The sequence below is a fragment of the Saccharomyces paradoxus genome, chromosome XV (genome assembly GCF_002079055.1).
Source record: "Saccharomyces paradoxus chromosome XV, complete sequence".
NCBI classification, from domain to species: domain Eukaryota; kingdom Fungi; phylum Ascomycota; class Saccharomycetes; order Saccharomycetales; family Saccharomycetaceae; genus Saccharomyces; species Saccharomyces paradoxus.
The window spans coordinates 339376-354049 of NC_047501.1; the positions used below are offsets into that span (position 1 = coordinate 339376).

At 38.3% G+C, this 14674-nt stretch overlaps 5 protein-coding genes and 1 non-coding gene across 6 annotated transcripts; 4 read left to right on the forward strand and 2 right to left on the reverse strand.

Moving 5' to 3' along the window:
• Positions 1-1601: 1601 nt before the first annotated feature.
• AUS1 (ATP-binding cassette sterol transporter AUS1) lies at positions 1602-5786 on the forward strand (the record flags this gene model as incomplete). The annotated part of the gene is made up of 1 exon (XM_033913271.1): positions 1602-5786. One exon carries the CDS (start codon positions 1602-1604, stop codon positions 5784-5786), a length of 4185 nt encoding a protein of 1394 aa, XP_033769162.1.
• A 167-nt stretch (positions 5787-5953) lies between these two features.
• On the reverse strand, positions 5954-6026 carry SPAR_Otrna10T. Its single transcript has one exon. It is a non-coding gene; the product is annotated as a tRNA-Thr (tRNA).
• An 866-nt stretch (positions 6027-6892) lies between these two features.
• SPAR_O01590 (uncharacterized protein) lies at positions 6893-7570 on the forward strand (the record flags this gene model as incomplete). Its single annotated transcript, XM_033913272.1, has 1 exon — positions 6893-7570. One exon carries the CDS (start codon positions 6893-6895, stop codon positions 7568-7570), a length of 678 nt encoding a protein of 225 aa, XP_033769163.1.
• Positions 7571-8024: 454 nt separating this feature from the next.
• Positions 8025-10301, forward strand: RTS1 (protein phosphatase 2A regulatory subunit RTS1; the record flags this gene model as incomplete). The annotated part of the gene is made up of 1 exon (XM_033913273.1): positions 8025-10301. The coding sequence occupies one exon, from the start codon at positions 8025-8027 to the stop codon at positions 10299-10301; it is 2277 nt and encodes a 758-aa protein (XP_033769164.1).
• A 517-nt stretch (positions 10302-10818) lies between these two features.
• ERP4 (Erp4p) lies at positions 10819-11442 on the reverse strand (the record flags this gene model as incomplete). The annotated part of the gene is made up of 1 exon (XM_033913274.1): positions 10819-11442. The coding sequence occupies one exon, from the start codon at positions 11440-11442 to the stop codon at positions 10819-10821; it is 624 nt and encodes a 207-aa protein (XP_033769165.1).
• Positions 11443-11768: 326 nt separating this feature from the next.
• PET127 (Pet127p) lies at positions 11769-14177 on the forward strand (the record flags this gene model as incomplete). The annotated part of the gene is made up of 1 exon (XM_033913275.1): positions 11769-14177. The coding sequence occupies one exon, from the start codon at positions 11769-11771 to the stop codon at positions 14175-14177; it is 2409 nt and encodes an 802-aa protein (XP_033769166.1).
• Between the last annotated feature and the right edge of the window lie 497 nt (positions 14178-14674).

The window sequence follows — 14674 nt, forward strand, 5'->3', positions numbered from 1 at the left end:
GTAATTCGTGAAATGATTAGATCCTCCCTCACCTTCTAACACTGCACTATCGTAGTATCGTTCAAGTCCTCCTTCACTTGTTGCGACTATGGCCTGCTGTTGTGCATGTCAAGCTCAATAAGAACTTTTTGTGAGCAAAACATGAATTGATTTGTTGTGTCTGCATATGTAGGTGTTGAGACCAGAGAGCACAATTACAGAATTAAAAGTTCCTTTTCTTACAGGAAAGTACTGTTACCCGGTGTCTTTGCTATTACAGTAACTGAAAACTCTTTCCAAGACTAATAAAATAGATTTTTCTCATGTTTGACGTTACACGCAACTAAATTTATTTGAAATGCACGGATACAAGTTGGACATTATCAAAATTCAATGGTTTAAATAGGGAAAGCTAGAAGCTACTTACAAAGTAAATAAACGGCAGAGATGAACTTTTTATTCTGACAAGAACGAGTTATCAGCAGAGAACGCACTACAGTTGTTGGTTTGTTTTGACTTGTTTCCATAGTTTTTTTTTTCAATGCTTGACGCTGAAAAGTACGCAGGCCCTACAAAAAAAAAATTATACGAGATACTTGGAATTCGCCGCATTGCACCAATTTCAGGAAGTGAATAAAGGAGAGTGATGTTATTCAACATAACTTTATCCATATTGGGATAACAATGAACTCATGTCAATCAGGATTGAGGTATTCACTGACATGTTACAACAATATAGAGCAAAAGTTACATAAATGAGCGAATGTCCTTTTGGATTTTGCCTCTCATTTCCTATAGGATAGTTCTTCTTTATATAACATTTACGGAGGTTTCCGCTCTCATGGCCCTCTTCGATGAACGAAAGGCCAGATGCATACAGGTGCAGTTGTACTTCCAAAGAAACATAGGAGCAAAAACTGTGTTCTAATATTAGACTGCATGTATCCCCTTGTCCTTACCTGAAATCATATACAGTAGCCCGTACATACAGGTTATTGTATTGGTAGCTACTGTTGTGTTTTTATGGAGCAATCTAAGCCATACGAATGTTCACAATTGGTAGCGTCGTTTGCTTACGTGATTGTCATGTGCCTTTGTAGGCAAAGGGGCCCGCACATCTTTCTTCGTAAACAATGAAAAAGAGAGTGTTCTCTTATAGGCAGGCACTGCTGCCCCTCGTTTCTTTTTACGCGCTGTCGTTCCAGAATTTTTTTTGGGCCGCTACTGTAGTTTCAGAGGGAGTGCCTGAAGATCACTCCATACAGACTATGAGATACGTAAACGAGCTCATGGGCAGCGTCCCTTTCAGTGTCACTACAGCCACAGCAACTTGCCTCCTGTACGATGTGACAGAGGAAAACACAGATGTGTGTCCTTTCTACGTTTATTTTCCAATTCGAATATAAAGACGGTGCCTTTGCCTTGTTTTCAAGGCACTAAGCAGTTTTAAAGGAAATGGTTTCTATAGGCTTAGTACCGTTTCGGTGAAGCATTTTTTGAATAATTATTGGAAATAACAATCCACATTAAAATAAAATCATACTTGAAGAGGCATTAGCTGAATAGTAAGACTGCTGTAATTTCTTTCTCAGTCCTTACAGTCCGCTTTTTTAAAAATCAATATGTCGATTTCAAAGTACTTCACTCCCGTTGCTGACGGGTCACTTACTTTCAATGGCGCGAACATCCAATTTGGCGCCGATGCGCAAAGCGACTCTGGAAAGAGTTATGATGCCGAAGGCGGCATGCAGGCTCCGGCCAACCAATTAAATGACATAACCTTCCAAGCGGAGGCTGGTGAAATGGTTTTAGTTTTGGGTTATCCCACATCCACCCTATTTAAGACTTTGTTTCATGGTAAGACAAGTTTGTCATACTCTCCCCGAGGCTCAATTAAATTCAAAAATAACGAGTTTAAGAGCTTTTCCGATAAATGTCCCCACCAGATTATTTACAACAATGAACAAGATGTGCATTTCCCTTTTCTAACGGTAGAGCAGACGATTGATTTCGCCTTGAGTTGTAAGTTTGATATCCCAAAAGGTGAGCGTGATCAAATAAGAAATGAACTTCTAAGGGAATTCGGCTTATCTCATGTACTAAAAACTATTGTAGGAAATGATTTTTTCCGTGGTGTTTCTGGTGGTGAGCGTAAACGTATTTCTATTATCGAAACATTTATCGCGAATGGTTCCGTTTACCTATGGGATAATTCTACCAAAGGTCTGGATTCCGCCACAGCTTTGGATTTTTTGGGGATTCTTAGAAAAATGGCAAAGGCTACTCGTTCTGTAAACCTAGTCAGAATTTCTCAGGCAAGTGATAAAATTGTTGATAAATTTGACAAGATTCTTATGCTATCCGATTCCTACCAGCTTTTCTATGGTACTGTTGATGAGTGTTTGACTTATTTCCGTGATACTTTAGGTATTGAGAAAGATCCTAACGATTGTATTATTGAATACCTGACTTCTATCTTAAATTTCCAGTTCAAAAACAAGAATTTGGGAGGCTTATCAAATTCATCATCTACTAGCGTTCTCAAAACTGCAACAGAGGAAGTTACTAAGTATACTTATAATTCTGATTTCGATTTATATGATCAATGGAAACATTCTTCTTACTATAGAAATATAAAGCAGCAAATCCAAGGATCTTCCATTGATGAATCCACCAAAGAAGTGGATCCCTCTGATGTCTCACCTATTTTTAATATTCCGTTGAGGAAACAGTTATTATTTTGCACAAAAAGAGCTTTTCAACGAAGTTTGGGTGATAAAGCCTATATGACAGCGCAATTCATTTCCGTTGTTATCCAATCTTTAGTCATTGGTTCACTGTTTTACGAGATTCCCTTGACTACCGTTGGTTCATACTCAAGAGGTTCTTTAACCTTTTTCTCCATTCTTTTCTTCACTTTTCTTTCTCTCGCAGATATGCCTATTGCTTTCCAGAGACAACCTATTGTCAAAAAGCAATCCCAACTTCACTTCTATACTAATTGGGTTGAGACCCTTTCAACCACAGTGTTCGACTACTGCTTTAAACTTTGTTTGGTAATTGTATTCAGTATCATCCTTTATTTCCTTGCCCACCTGCAATACAAGGCTGCGAGGTTTTTCATTTTCCTCCTGTTCCTTTCCTTTTACAATTTCTGTATGGTGTCGCTATTCGCTTTGACGACGCTAGTTGCCCCAACCATTTCAGTTGCGAATTTATTTGCAGGTATTTTACTACTGGCTATAGCAATGTATGCTTCTTACGTTATCTACCTGAATAATATGCATCCTTGGTTTGTGTGGATTGCTTATTTGAATCCTGCAATGTACGCTATGGAGGCGGTGCTGTCCAATGAGCTTTACAATTTGAAGCTGGATTGTAGTGAAACAATTGTTCCAAGAGGGCCTACTTATGATGATGTTCCATTCTCCCATAAGGCCTGTGCTTGGCAAGGTGCTACCCTGGGTAATGATTACGTTAGAGGTCGTGATTACTTGAAGCAAGGTTTATCTTACTCATATAACCATGTGTGGAGAAACTTTGGTATTATTATTGGTTTCCTAGTATTCTTTATTGCCTGCACTCTATTTGCATCTCAGTATATCAAACCTTATTTCAATAAGGATGAGATAGAGCGCAACAATGGTGGCTTTACAAGATGGCTGCCATTTTTCAATAAAAGGAGAAGTATCAGGTCCTCTGCGAGAAGCGACAGTAAATATGATGGGATTCCAAAATCGCACTCGGTTTCGTCTTCCTCATCTAGTCTGTCAGCTGTTCCATACCAGGTATCGCCCTCAAATAAGGAAATGGCTCTAAACGACTATCACGAGCAACCTATTACAGAAACAGTAGAAACCCAAAAGCATGTCATTTCCTGGAAAAATATTAACTACACAGTTGGTGATAAGAGATTAATTAAAAATGCATCTGGTTTCATTAGCTCCGGTTTGACAGCCTTAATGGGTGAGTCTGGTGCAGGTAAAACAACTTTATTGAATGTCTTATCACAAAGAGTTGAGACAGGTGTTGTTAGTGGTGAAATTTTGATTGACGGCCACCCATTAACAGACGAGGACGCATTTAAGAGGAGTATAGGTTTTGTTCAACAACAGGATTTGCATCTGGATTTACTGTCTGTGAAGGAATCTCTAGAAGTCTCATGTATTTTGAGAGGTGATGGTGACAGGGCATACTTGGACACTGTCTCAAATTTACTGAAGTTACCATCTGACACTTTGGTCGCCGATTTGAACCCTACTCAAAAGAAGCTTTTATCCATTGGTGTTGAACTTGTTACTAAGCCTTCACTTTTACTGTTCTTAGATGAACCAACATCTGGGCTGGACGCTGAGGCCGCATTAACAATTGTCAAATTTTTAAAACAACTTTCTTTGCAGGGTCAGGCTATTTTTTGTACCATTCATCAGCCTAGTAAAAGTGTCATCAGTCATTTTGACAATATTTTCTTATTAAAAAGAGGAGGTGAATGTGTCTTCTTTGGACCAATGGACGATGCCTGCGGCTATTTCATGTCTCATGATAACACGCTGGTTTACGATAAAGAACATGATAATCCTGCCGATTTCGTCATTGATGCAGTAGGTAATAGCAATTCCTCCACAGAGAAGGATGGAGCAGAGGGAGGTTTTGCATTGAACAAAGAAGCCATAGATTGGAGCACGTTATGGGAATCGTCTGTAGAAAAGAAACTAGTTGAAAAGGAAACAACCAGGCTGGAAGATGAGGCACGTGCATCTGGTGTTGATTATACAACCTCATTGTGGAAACAGCCTTCTTACTTACAACAATTAGCTCTTATTACAAGAAGACAATATATTTGTACGAAAAGAGATATGACTTATGTTATGGCTAAGTATTGTTTGAATGGTGGTGCTGGTTTATTCATCGGTTTCTCTTTTTGGCACATTAAGCATAATATTATCGGTTTGCAGGATAGTATTTTCTTCTGTTTCATGGCTCTTTGTGTTTCATCTCCGTTGATCAATCAAATTCAAGATAAAGCGCTGAAAACAAAAGAAGTTTATGTTGCTAGGGAGGCGAGATCGAACACTTACCATTGGACCGTTCTTCTTTTATCACAATCAATTATTGAATTACCTCTAGCACTTACAAGTTCTACACTATTTTTTGTCTGTGCCTTTTTCTGTTGTGGATTTAACAACGCCGGCTGGAGTGCAGGTGTTTTCTTTTTAAACTACATGCTTTTCGCTGCTTATTATGCATCTCTCGGTTTATGGCTAATCTACACTGCTCCTAACCTACAAACTGCTGCTGTTTTTGTTGCATTTATTTACAGTTTCACAGCATCATTCTGTGGTGTTATGCAACCGTACTCTTTGTTTCCAACTTTCTGGAAATTCATGTACAGGGTTTCGCCATACACGTATTTTGTGGAAACTTTTGTTAGTATTCTATTGCACAACTGGGAAATCAAATGTGATATGACTGAAATGGTCCCTGGTCAACCTTTGTCGGGGCAAACTTGTGGCCAATTTATGGAAGCTTTCATAGAAGAATACGGTGGTTATCTACATAATAAGAACACTTTCACAGTTTGCGCTTATTGTACGTACACCGTTGGTGATGACTTCCTAAAAAATGAGAATATGAGCTACGACCACATTTGGAGGAACTTTGGTATTGAGTGGGCTTTCGTTGGTTTCAATTTCTTTGCGATGTTTGCTGGTTACTACTTAACTTACGTGGGAAGGATATGGCCAAAGGTCTATAAAGTTATCACCAAAATAATTCCTCACAAAGGGAAGAAGCCCGTACAGAACTAACGTCATTTTCAAAAATAACTTTCACTTTCTTTCTACTTAATAGCAATTTTAATTAATTTAATTTTTTTATAAGCCATCAATGAACCGACCCATTTGTATAATAAAAAAAGACGCCCGTCGCTGACGCTAAACAAAAATATATAATACTCTAAAGTAAATGATAAAAATGCTTCCAATCGGAGTTGAACCGATGATCTCCACATTACTAGTGTGGCGCCTTACCAACTTGGCCATAGAAGCAACAGATTAATGGTTTTTTTGTATTACGGGCTCGACTAATACCGGATGTCTTGACAATCCTAAAGTCGTTTAGGAGAGTAACTTGTTGTCAGACTTATTAACGTGATTCACAGAATGTTACTTATCCTATATAATCTATATAAGATCTGAATCTAACTAAAGGGTGGAAGCGCGGAATCTCGGATCTAAACTAATCGTTCAGGTATTTATACGTTTGGTTAGTTTGGTTCATCTTAGGCAAGTAGGTTGCCTAGTATACTCAATCTTGTCTGTTTTGGAACTATTGTTTCGTACGTGTTTCATACATGTTTTATGTCTAGGTTGGTAAATCTAGTAATGCTGAGGTATCTCATTTTGAGATACAACAGGTTTTCTTTCATGCTGAGAATCTCATAACAGCAGAAACAAGAATCACCAAGTCTCAGCTGACATATTACAATTATTGAAAAAAGCGATCCCAATCAACATATACAAATAGCAGCATGTTATGAAGCCACAATACAGAAGTGGACACATAAAATAGAACAACAAGAGCTAGTTGAAATGTCATATCGTGCTGATTTTTGGAAGCAACCAATAATCGGTCCAAAAAAGAGTGGATAAAAAAATCAGCACACTGCATCTCAGCAGCCCTTATATTTTGAACACCATAAATCCTTCAGCCATTTATTATCCAACAGTACGTTTTATCTTGTGTTTTCCAAGCACTATGGGCTGAAAATGTCTCGCTTTTTACATAATAAATTAAACGACGTCCCCTTTCTCCTGTTTTTTATGCCACTACAAGAAATGCAGAAAAAGAAAACAATAGAAAAGAGAGTGACAAAAATATTGATTGAAAAGTCGAAAAGTAAATATTTCTAGTAATGGTAGCATCATCAAATGCTGAAGAATCCTCTTTGGCGGTGAACTTGACAAACGATGTAGAGAAAGCTTCGAAAACTTTGTTCAAGGCATTTGAAAAGTCATATGCTAATGACTACCTGATGAAAAAGTTTTTCCATATCCCGATTACTGAAAAAGTTTCAAGAGCAAGAATAAATGCAATGATACATTACTACACGACGTGCTATCATGACCTTGATGGTGAAATTGCTGAGGCAAATGACTTCGATGCAGTCGCAATATGGAGCCGCCCTGGGTGCCACTTGCCCGCCACACTATCTGACGACGAGTCCTTCAATAAGATTTTCTTTGACGATTTGACTGAGAGGAAACATGAAGTCATGCCTGGGGGAATGGACTATTACTACCTTTATGCCATTGGGAAAGATCCTAGGCATCCCGAAATTAGAGGTTCAGTCAGAAAAATACTCGAAGAATACAAACTTAAGGCAGACAAGGGCAATTGCGCCCTTGCTCTCGAGGCTATTTCGGAACATGCAAGGTCTGTCTACGAATATTTCGGTTTCAGGACCTATCTAGTGTTCCAGTTCGGGGTTGGAGAAGTGAACTCCAAAGGAGAACCAGACCCACAGGGGAAGGGGTTCACGGCCTATTTGATGCTTTACCACAAAGACGCGGATACCATCTTTCACGCCTGATTATCCTCTAAAATTTTTTATAGACTTTTATTGTATGTATGAAGCATATAGCAACGATAAAACTGAAGCGGGCATTTTCACCGGGTCACAGCCCCCTATCCCGGCTGGCGAGGAAGGAAAAAAAAAGTATCAGACAACTGCTTATTAAAGAGTATGCGAAACTACTTTTTGTTTTCTATTTCAATTGATAGTTATGTCAATACGTCTCGTTTCTTCATTGACAAACTCTTCATTTCAAGGATAAACCATCATCACCGTAAATAGTTTGGGTTGCATTTCCTTCCCCCCTCGATTTTGCTTTTTTTTTCCTTTTTTGTTAGATAAAAATACAGACCGTTCTCCATATACCTTTCCACCCCAATACAGTCTTTATCTGGCTTTTTTATTTCGTATAAAAGTTATACTTATTGAAGACCAATAGGCACGTGCTATTTCCAAACGACCACTGTTCAATATGATGCGTGGTTTCAAGCAAAGATTGATAAAGAAGACCACCGGGTCCTCTTCTTCTTCAAGTAGTAAAAAGAAGGACAAAGAGAAGGAAAAAGAGAAAAGTTCTACTACCGCATCCACGACAAAGAAGCCCGTTTCGGTCAGTAGCTCTTCCCATGGCACTACTCACAGCACCACCAACAGTACCGGATCAAAGTCTACAACTGAAAAGGGCAAGGCATCCGGTAGCGTTCCCTCGCAAGGCAAGCATCATGGTAGCTCTAATTCGAAAACAAAAACAACAACAACTCCTTCTTCCAGCAGCAGCAGCAGCAGCAGAAGCTCAAGCGTCAGTCGCTCCGGTTCAAACTCCACAAAGAAAACAAGTTCAAGAAAAGGGCAAGAACAGACCAAACAATCGCAACAGCCATCACAATCTCAGAAACAAGGATCCTCTTCATCTTCTACCGCTGTCGTGAATCCTACTCCAGTACTTACTGTTACTAAGGACGACAGAAGCACGTCTAGTGAAGACCATGCACATCCTACATTGCTGGGCGCGGTATCTGCTGTTCCATCATCTCCCATTTCGAGTGCTCCAGGTACAGTAGTCTCTTCCGATGTTGAAAATGGTAATAGTAACAACAATAATGTGAACATTAATAACGGTAATACCCAGGATGCAAACCACGCTTCCTCGCAAAGTATTGACATTCCGAGATCATCACACTCATTTGAGAGGCTACCAACACCCACAAAACTTAACCCTGATACTGATTTAGAGTTAATTAAGACACCTCAACGCCATTCTTCATCTAGATTCGAGCCCTCTAGATATACGCCATTAACGAAGTTGCCCAATTTCAATGAGGTTTCTCCGGAAGAAAGAATCCCCTTGTTCATTGCTAAAGTTGATCAGTGTAACACTATGTTTGACTTTAATGATCCAAGTTTCGACATTCAAGGTAAAGAAATCAAAAGAAGCACTTTGGATGAACTAATAGAATTTCTTGTGACAAATAGATTTACTTACACAAATGAAATGTACGCCCATGTGGTGAACATGTTCAAAGTAAATTTATTCAGACCGATTCCGCCTCCAGTAAATCCGGTTGGCGATATTTATGACCCAGATGAGGATGAACCTGTTAACGAATTAGCCTGGCCCCATATGCAGGCAGTTTATGAATTTTTTCTAAGATTTGTGGAAAGTCCTGATTTCAACCACCAAATTGCTAAACAATATATTGATCAGGACTTCATTTTAAAATTACTAGAATTATTTGATAGCGAGGATATCAGAGAAAGGGATTGCTTGAAAACTACATTGCATAGGATATACGGGAAGTTCTTATCATTAAGAAGCTTTATTCGTCGGTCAATGAATAATATTTTTTTGCAATTTATTTATGAAACTGAGAAGTTTAACGGTGTGGCCGAACTGTTAGAAATCTTGGGTTCAATAATTAATGGGTTTGCACTTCCATTAAAGGAGGAGCACAAAGTTTTCTTGGTGAGAATATTGATACCATTACACAAGGTCCGTTGTTTATCATTATACCACCCGCAATTGGCTTACTGTATCGTCCAATTTCTCGAAAAAGATCCTTTATTAACCGAAGAGGTAGTTATGGGCTTATTGCGTTATTGGCCGAAAATAAATTCTACAAAGGAGATAATGTTTCTAAATGAAATCGAGGATATATTTGAAGTGATCGAACCGTTGGAATTTATCAAAGTCGAAGTTCCATTGTTTGTTCAATTAGCTAAGTGTATTTCTTCTCCACATTTCCAAGTGGCAGAAAAGGTTTTAAGTTATTGGAATAATGAATATTTCTTAAACTTATGTATCGAAAATGCCGAAGTCATCCTACCCATTATATTTCCTGCATTATATGAATTAACTTCTCAGTTAGAGCTAGATACAGCAAATGGTGAAGATAGCATTTCAGACCCTTACATGCTTGTTGAGCAAGCAATTAATTCTGGTTCGTGGAATAGGGCAATTCATGCTATGGCATTCAAAGCACTGAAAATTTTTCTGGAAACAAACCCGGTGTTGTACGAAAACTGTAATGCATTGTACTTATCAAGTGTAAAAGAAACACAACAGCGTAAAGTGCAACGTGAAGAAAATTGGAGCAAACTTGAAGAATATGTAAAGAGTCTAAGGATTAACAACGATAAAGACCAATATACAACCAAAAACCCAGACTCGAGAAACAGTTTTAACACAGGAAATGAGAATAACACGCTAAATGAAGAAAATGAAAATGATTGTGACAGCGAGATACAGTGAAATCACAACCTATTAAAAAAACTCGAAGAAATGAGCAAGTTTAGAGCGTACTAAATTTTAGAAGTGCAGCGTATAGGAAGAGAGCATAGGATTAGTAACGGATGGCGTCCACTTGTTGAAGAAGTTGAAGGTAGAACCTCCGAATATTCGAACAAAACTAGAACAAGGATAAGTCAGTTGGATAATGGTTACTTGCGAGACTGAGTAAAGGTGTTTCTTTATCATTATTTGAGCAATTTTCAATCGATATGTCTTCTTTCATTATTTTCTATACTTTTCTCCAAATATATCTTCATTTTTTCTTTTCGCTTGCCCTTTTCTTCTACCTTTCCTTATTTAATTTGCACTCCATCCTTTCCCGTAAATCTTGCCTTTCTATTCTTGGGTATTGAAAACTAAAATATTAAGGTATGTCATAAATAATTAAATATCAAAAAAATAGGATCATGATACAAAAAAAAGAAACGCTTCTTCCTTAGCACAGCTATTTCAACAATTGTAAAAGCTTGAAAGCAGCCTATACGTAGTTTTTTTGACGACCGGTAAAAAAGAACTGAATAATCAAAGCCTGCACTATACTGATACCGACCATTACTCCCATAATTAGTAATGATAGCCACGTTAATCTTGACTCAGTAGAACTCACAGTATACATGTTTCTCCATTCTCTAGCTCTCAGATAATCCATCGTTTTGGTGATCTTATTCAGGTTTCTATCAATTTCCTCAATGGCGTTATTTGCGATGATATCCTCCTTCCTTTCATGGGAAGAAACGATCTCCTTTTCCTTTTCCAAGGTAATTTCAACTTTCTTTGGGGAAGTGCCGTAGTTATTACTCAAACAGAACGTGTACTTACCTATGCCAAATGATTTCAGTAGAAAATCGGAATGCTTCTTCTGTCTTTCAGTAACGATGACAGAGCCATCAGGGGCGGTAATATCGAAATCTATCTCGAAGTTCCCACCTGTCAGAACTTGGTAACTGACCACAAGGACATCTTCGTCAGAGGACAAATCATAGTAAAGACATTCTTTGGTAAAAGCAGGTAAAGATATGCCTACAGGAGCATAATTAGAGGAGAATGCATGAGCTAACAAAGATGAACTAAGCAAAATCGCAATCAAAGTAAAAACACGCATAATTCCCAGCGGTGATTGAGAAAAGATATTTACAAAATACTTCACTAGCCCTGATGGAATTACTTGAAAAGGAGCTGAGAAAACGTCTTCAGCGTGGAGAAAGGTCCCCCAAACAGAAAGCTTAGACCTTTAATCGCTCATCCTTGAACATATCACGTCAAAAAACAAGAAATAGTAAAAAAAAAAAAAGTAGCCCATAGTAAAGCGCGTTTCCGTCAAATGCCGTTGGTTAATAAAGAAACAGATATGTGAAGAAATGACATAAACGGAGCACTGCAGAAAGCACGAAAAAGAGCTAAGCTGTCCTTGATACCTTTATTTTAACGATGAGGCTCTACAACTGTAGATTCCTGTCCAGATGTTTTCCTGTTGAACCTTGCAGCATAAGTAGCGCCGCTAAGAGCTGCTATAAGCGATCGATTTACCACTCCAGCGCTGCTCTCACAAATGCTACCAATGGAAGAGAGACGCCTAACAAACTACATTCAGATCTGCATAGCGCTTTGGAGATGGTCGATGAAATATACGACACGAATTCTACGGCAGAGGACGTTGGAAACAAGGACAAGGGTGGTCGACAAAAGTATACGGAAGAAATGGACAAGGCGATTAATCTGCTAAAAACAAATATAAAGAAGGAGTGTAGACATGATAAATATTTGGAGCACACAAGAGTAAGAATGCATCCCACTAGCAGAAATTATCCTACTAGGAGAACGTATCCCACTAGGAGAACGTATCCCGCTAGTAAAACATATCCCGCTAGCAGTTCATACACTTTTCGGATAAATGTCCAAAAGATCAAGCACGCATTAGTACGTTACAATCAAGATGGAGGTCGAGGAGACGACCAGAAGCCTCCTAGAATAGGTCATGGATTAACGAGGGTGTTATATCAACCATTATCGTTACAAAAATTGAGGGATAACAGAAGCAGAATGTATAACTTTGACCCTGCTGTGGAAAATATCAATCCAGGGTATCTGGAAAGAAAAAGTGAAAAAGACGTGAATACTGATTCCTCTGGGGAAGGACAAGCCGAGCCAATATTTATCACACCCCACAAAGATGAATCTCTGTTGAAGGTTGCCAAAGAACATAAAAAGAAGTACATATCTTCATCAAGCTCTATGACCTCTGTACTTTCTCAGTTACACTACCTATTATCCAATTTTAGAAGATTGAATATCATTGACTCTTCGATATCGAAGAATTTTCCTCAAAAAAACTGCAACTATTCGGAAAGTGCATATTTCCCCTCAGCAGTCATTCTGAGGAAGAAGAGAAATGGCATTTGTTCCATTGATTCAGATAGAAGTCTGGATAGAGAAATCGTCCTCTCTGTATTAGGACATTATCTTGAAGACTTCCTGACGGAAAAGTCTTTGAATAGTTCGAAAAGTGAGAACTATCATTATTCTAGCATAGACGAATTCATTGTGCGCTCTCAATTGGACGCCTACGACCCGAATCTACCTGGAACCGGTGTATTTGATCTAAAGACAAGAGCAGTTTCTGCGATAAGGTACGACTTATCGCATGTAGAGAATAATAACAATCGAACTGGATATGAGATAGATAAGGTTTATGGGGAATTTGAGTCACTGGAAAGAGAATATTTTGAGCTAATAAGGTCTGCTCTTTTAAAGTATTCGCTGCAAGCTAGACTTGGCAAAATGGATGGTATTTTCGTTGCGTATCACAATATTTCTAAGATGTTTGGATTCCAATATCTACCTTTGGATGAATTAGATTACATAATTCATTCTTCGTATAACAGCAGATTCGATAGTTTATTGGAGCAGAAGAATGAAATCATAAAGGGAATATATGGTGAGGAGGACTACATTCTACACTATGACAGGGACGATAGGAAGATTGCTTGCTTGGTGGCTAATAGAGAATTTAAGATGTCCATGAACTTGTTCAGTAATATCTTGAAACACGTTGAGCAGTTACTGAACTCAAGTAGTACGAAATGGGAAAAATGCAAAATAATGCTTAAAACCGAAGTTGAAGAAAAACAGTCCAAAAATGGCCGCTTCTTCAACGAACCGGTGCTAAATATTGTAGCACTACCGTTGTCATCAGAATACGAAGATAAGTCGCTATTGGTAAAGGACACTTCGAACGAACAATTAACAAAGGAGCTAAAAAACCTTCGCTCATATAACGAAAATCTTCTGGAAGGGAGCCTGAATTCCTTAATTGGCTTCAAAGTAAACGTCAAGCACTTCTACCACCACCATCCTAATACTACGCACGTACCCGCCTTTGCTTCAAAAAAGAATGATATTCTCGACACCGAAGCTCGTAAATATATTTCCGACGTGATGAAACGAGACTGGTACAAAGATATACCATCTACACAGACTCCAAACTTTTTCCACGCGTCCGATATTTCCACTTGGGAGGTGAACTCTACCTTCACAGATATTATTGACAAGCGAGCTTTACGACAATTATACTTAAAATATCTGGATGTTAAGTTAAATGCGTTGAAAAATCAAGTCATCACACGCCAGAAACCCGATATATCTAAAAAGGACGAAATTATAAATCGAATCAAATCATTACGAACCCGCAGGGATCACCATGATAGTGGAAGTAGCAAAAGATCTTCTAATTTTGGCCCTACGCGACTACAAATAAAATTGCGCGCATATGCTAAAAAGGGTGCTCTTCGAAGGAAGCTATTGGAAGGAGCAACAAGTTCCATGTCTAAAAGTCAGTAACTAGCATTGGCAATCTCATGTGAAAGAGCTAGTTCGTCACTTTAATGATTTCACTCACAACTTTTGACTCATGTAATTATTCTATATTCCTATAGATACCTCCATATAATGCATTACTCTTGTAATTATAATACACCTTAATTAAAAAATACTCTCAAGAAAAGTCGATTCTTTTGATCATATTTTATTATTAATAATGAAGTTAAAATAAAGTTACCTAGGCTTCAATAAACAACTTAGTTGCGACGACTGAAAACTATACATAAAATTCTTACTGGTAATATCTAACCCTAGGAAATGACGGCTCCGGTAAAATCTGAGAGGTTTTCTATTCACTGTAGTTACAACTTATTTTGTATGGCTGGCCTCTTGCAATTTTCAGCTTTTTTTCATTAAGCGAAAAAAACAGAACAGGGGTCCCCTATTCAAAATATAGACGTCAAAGAGATGCAGATGTGAAACTGATAACAACTACACAGAAATCATCGCGATTTCAT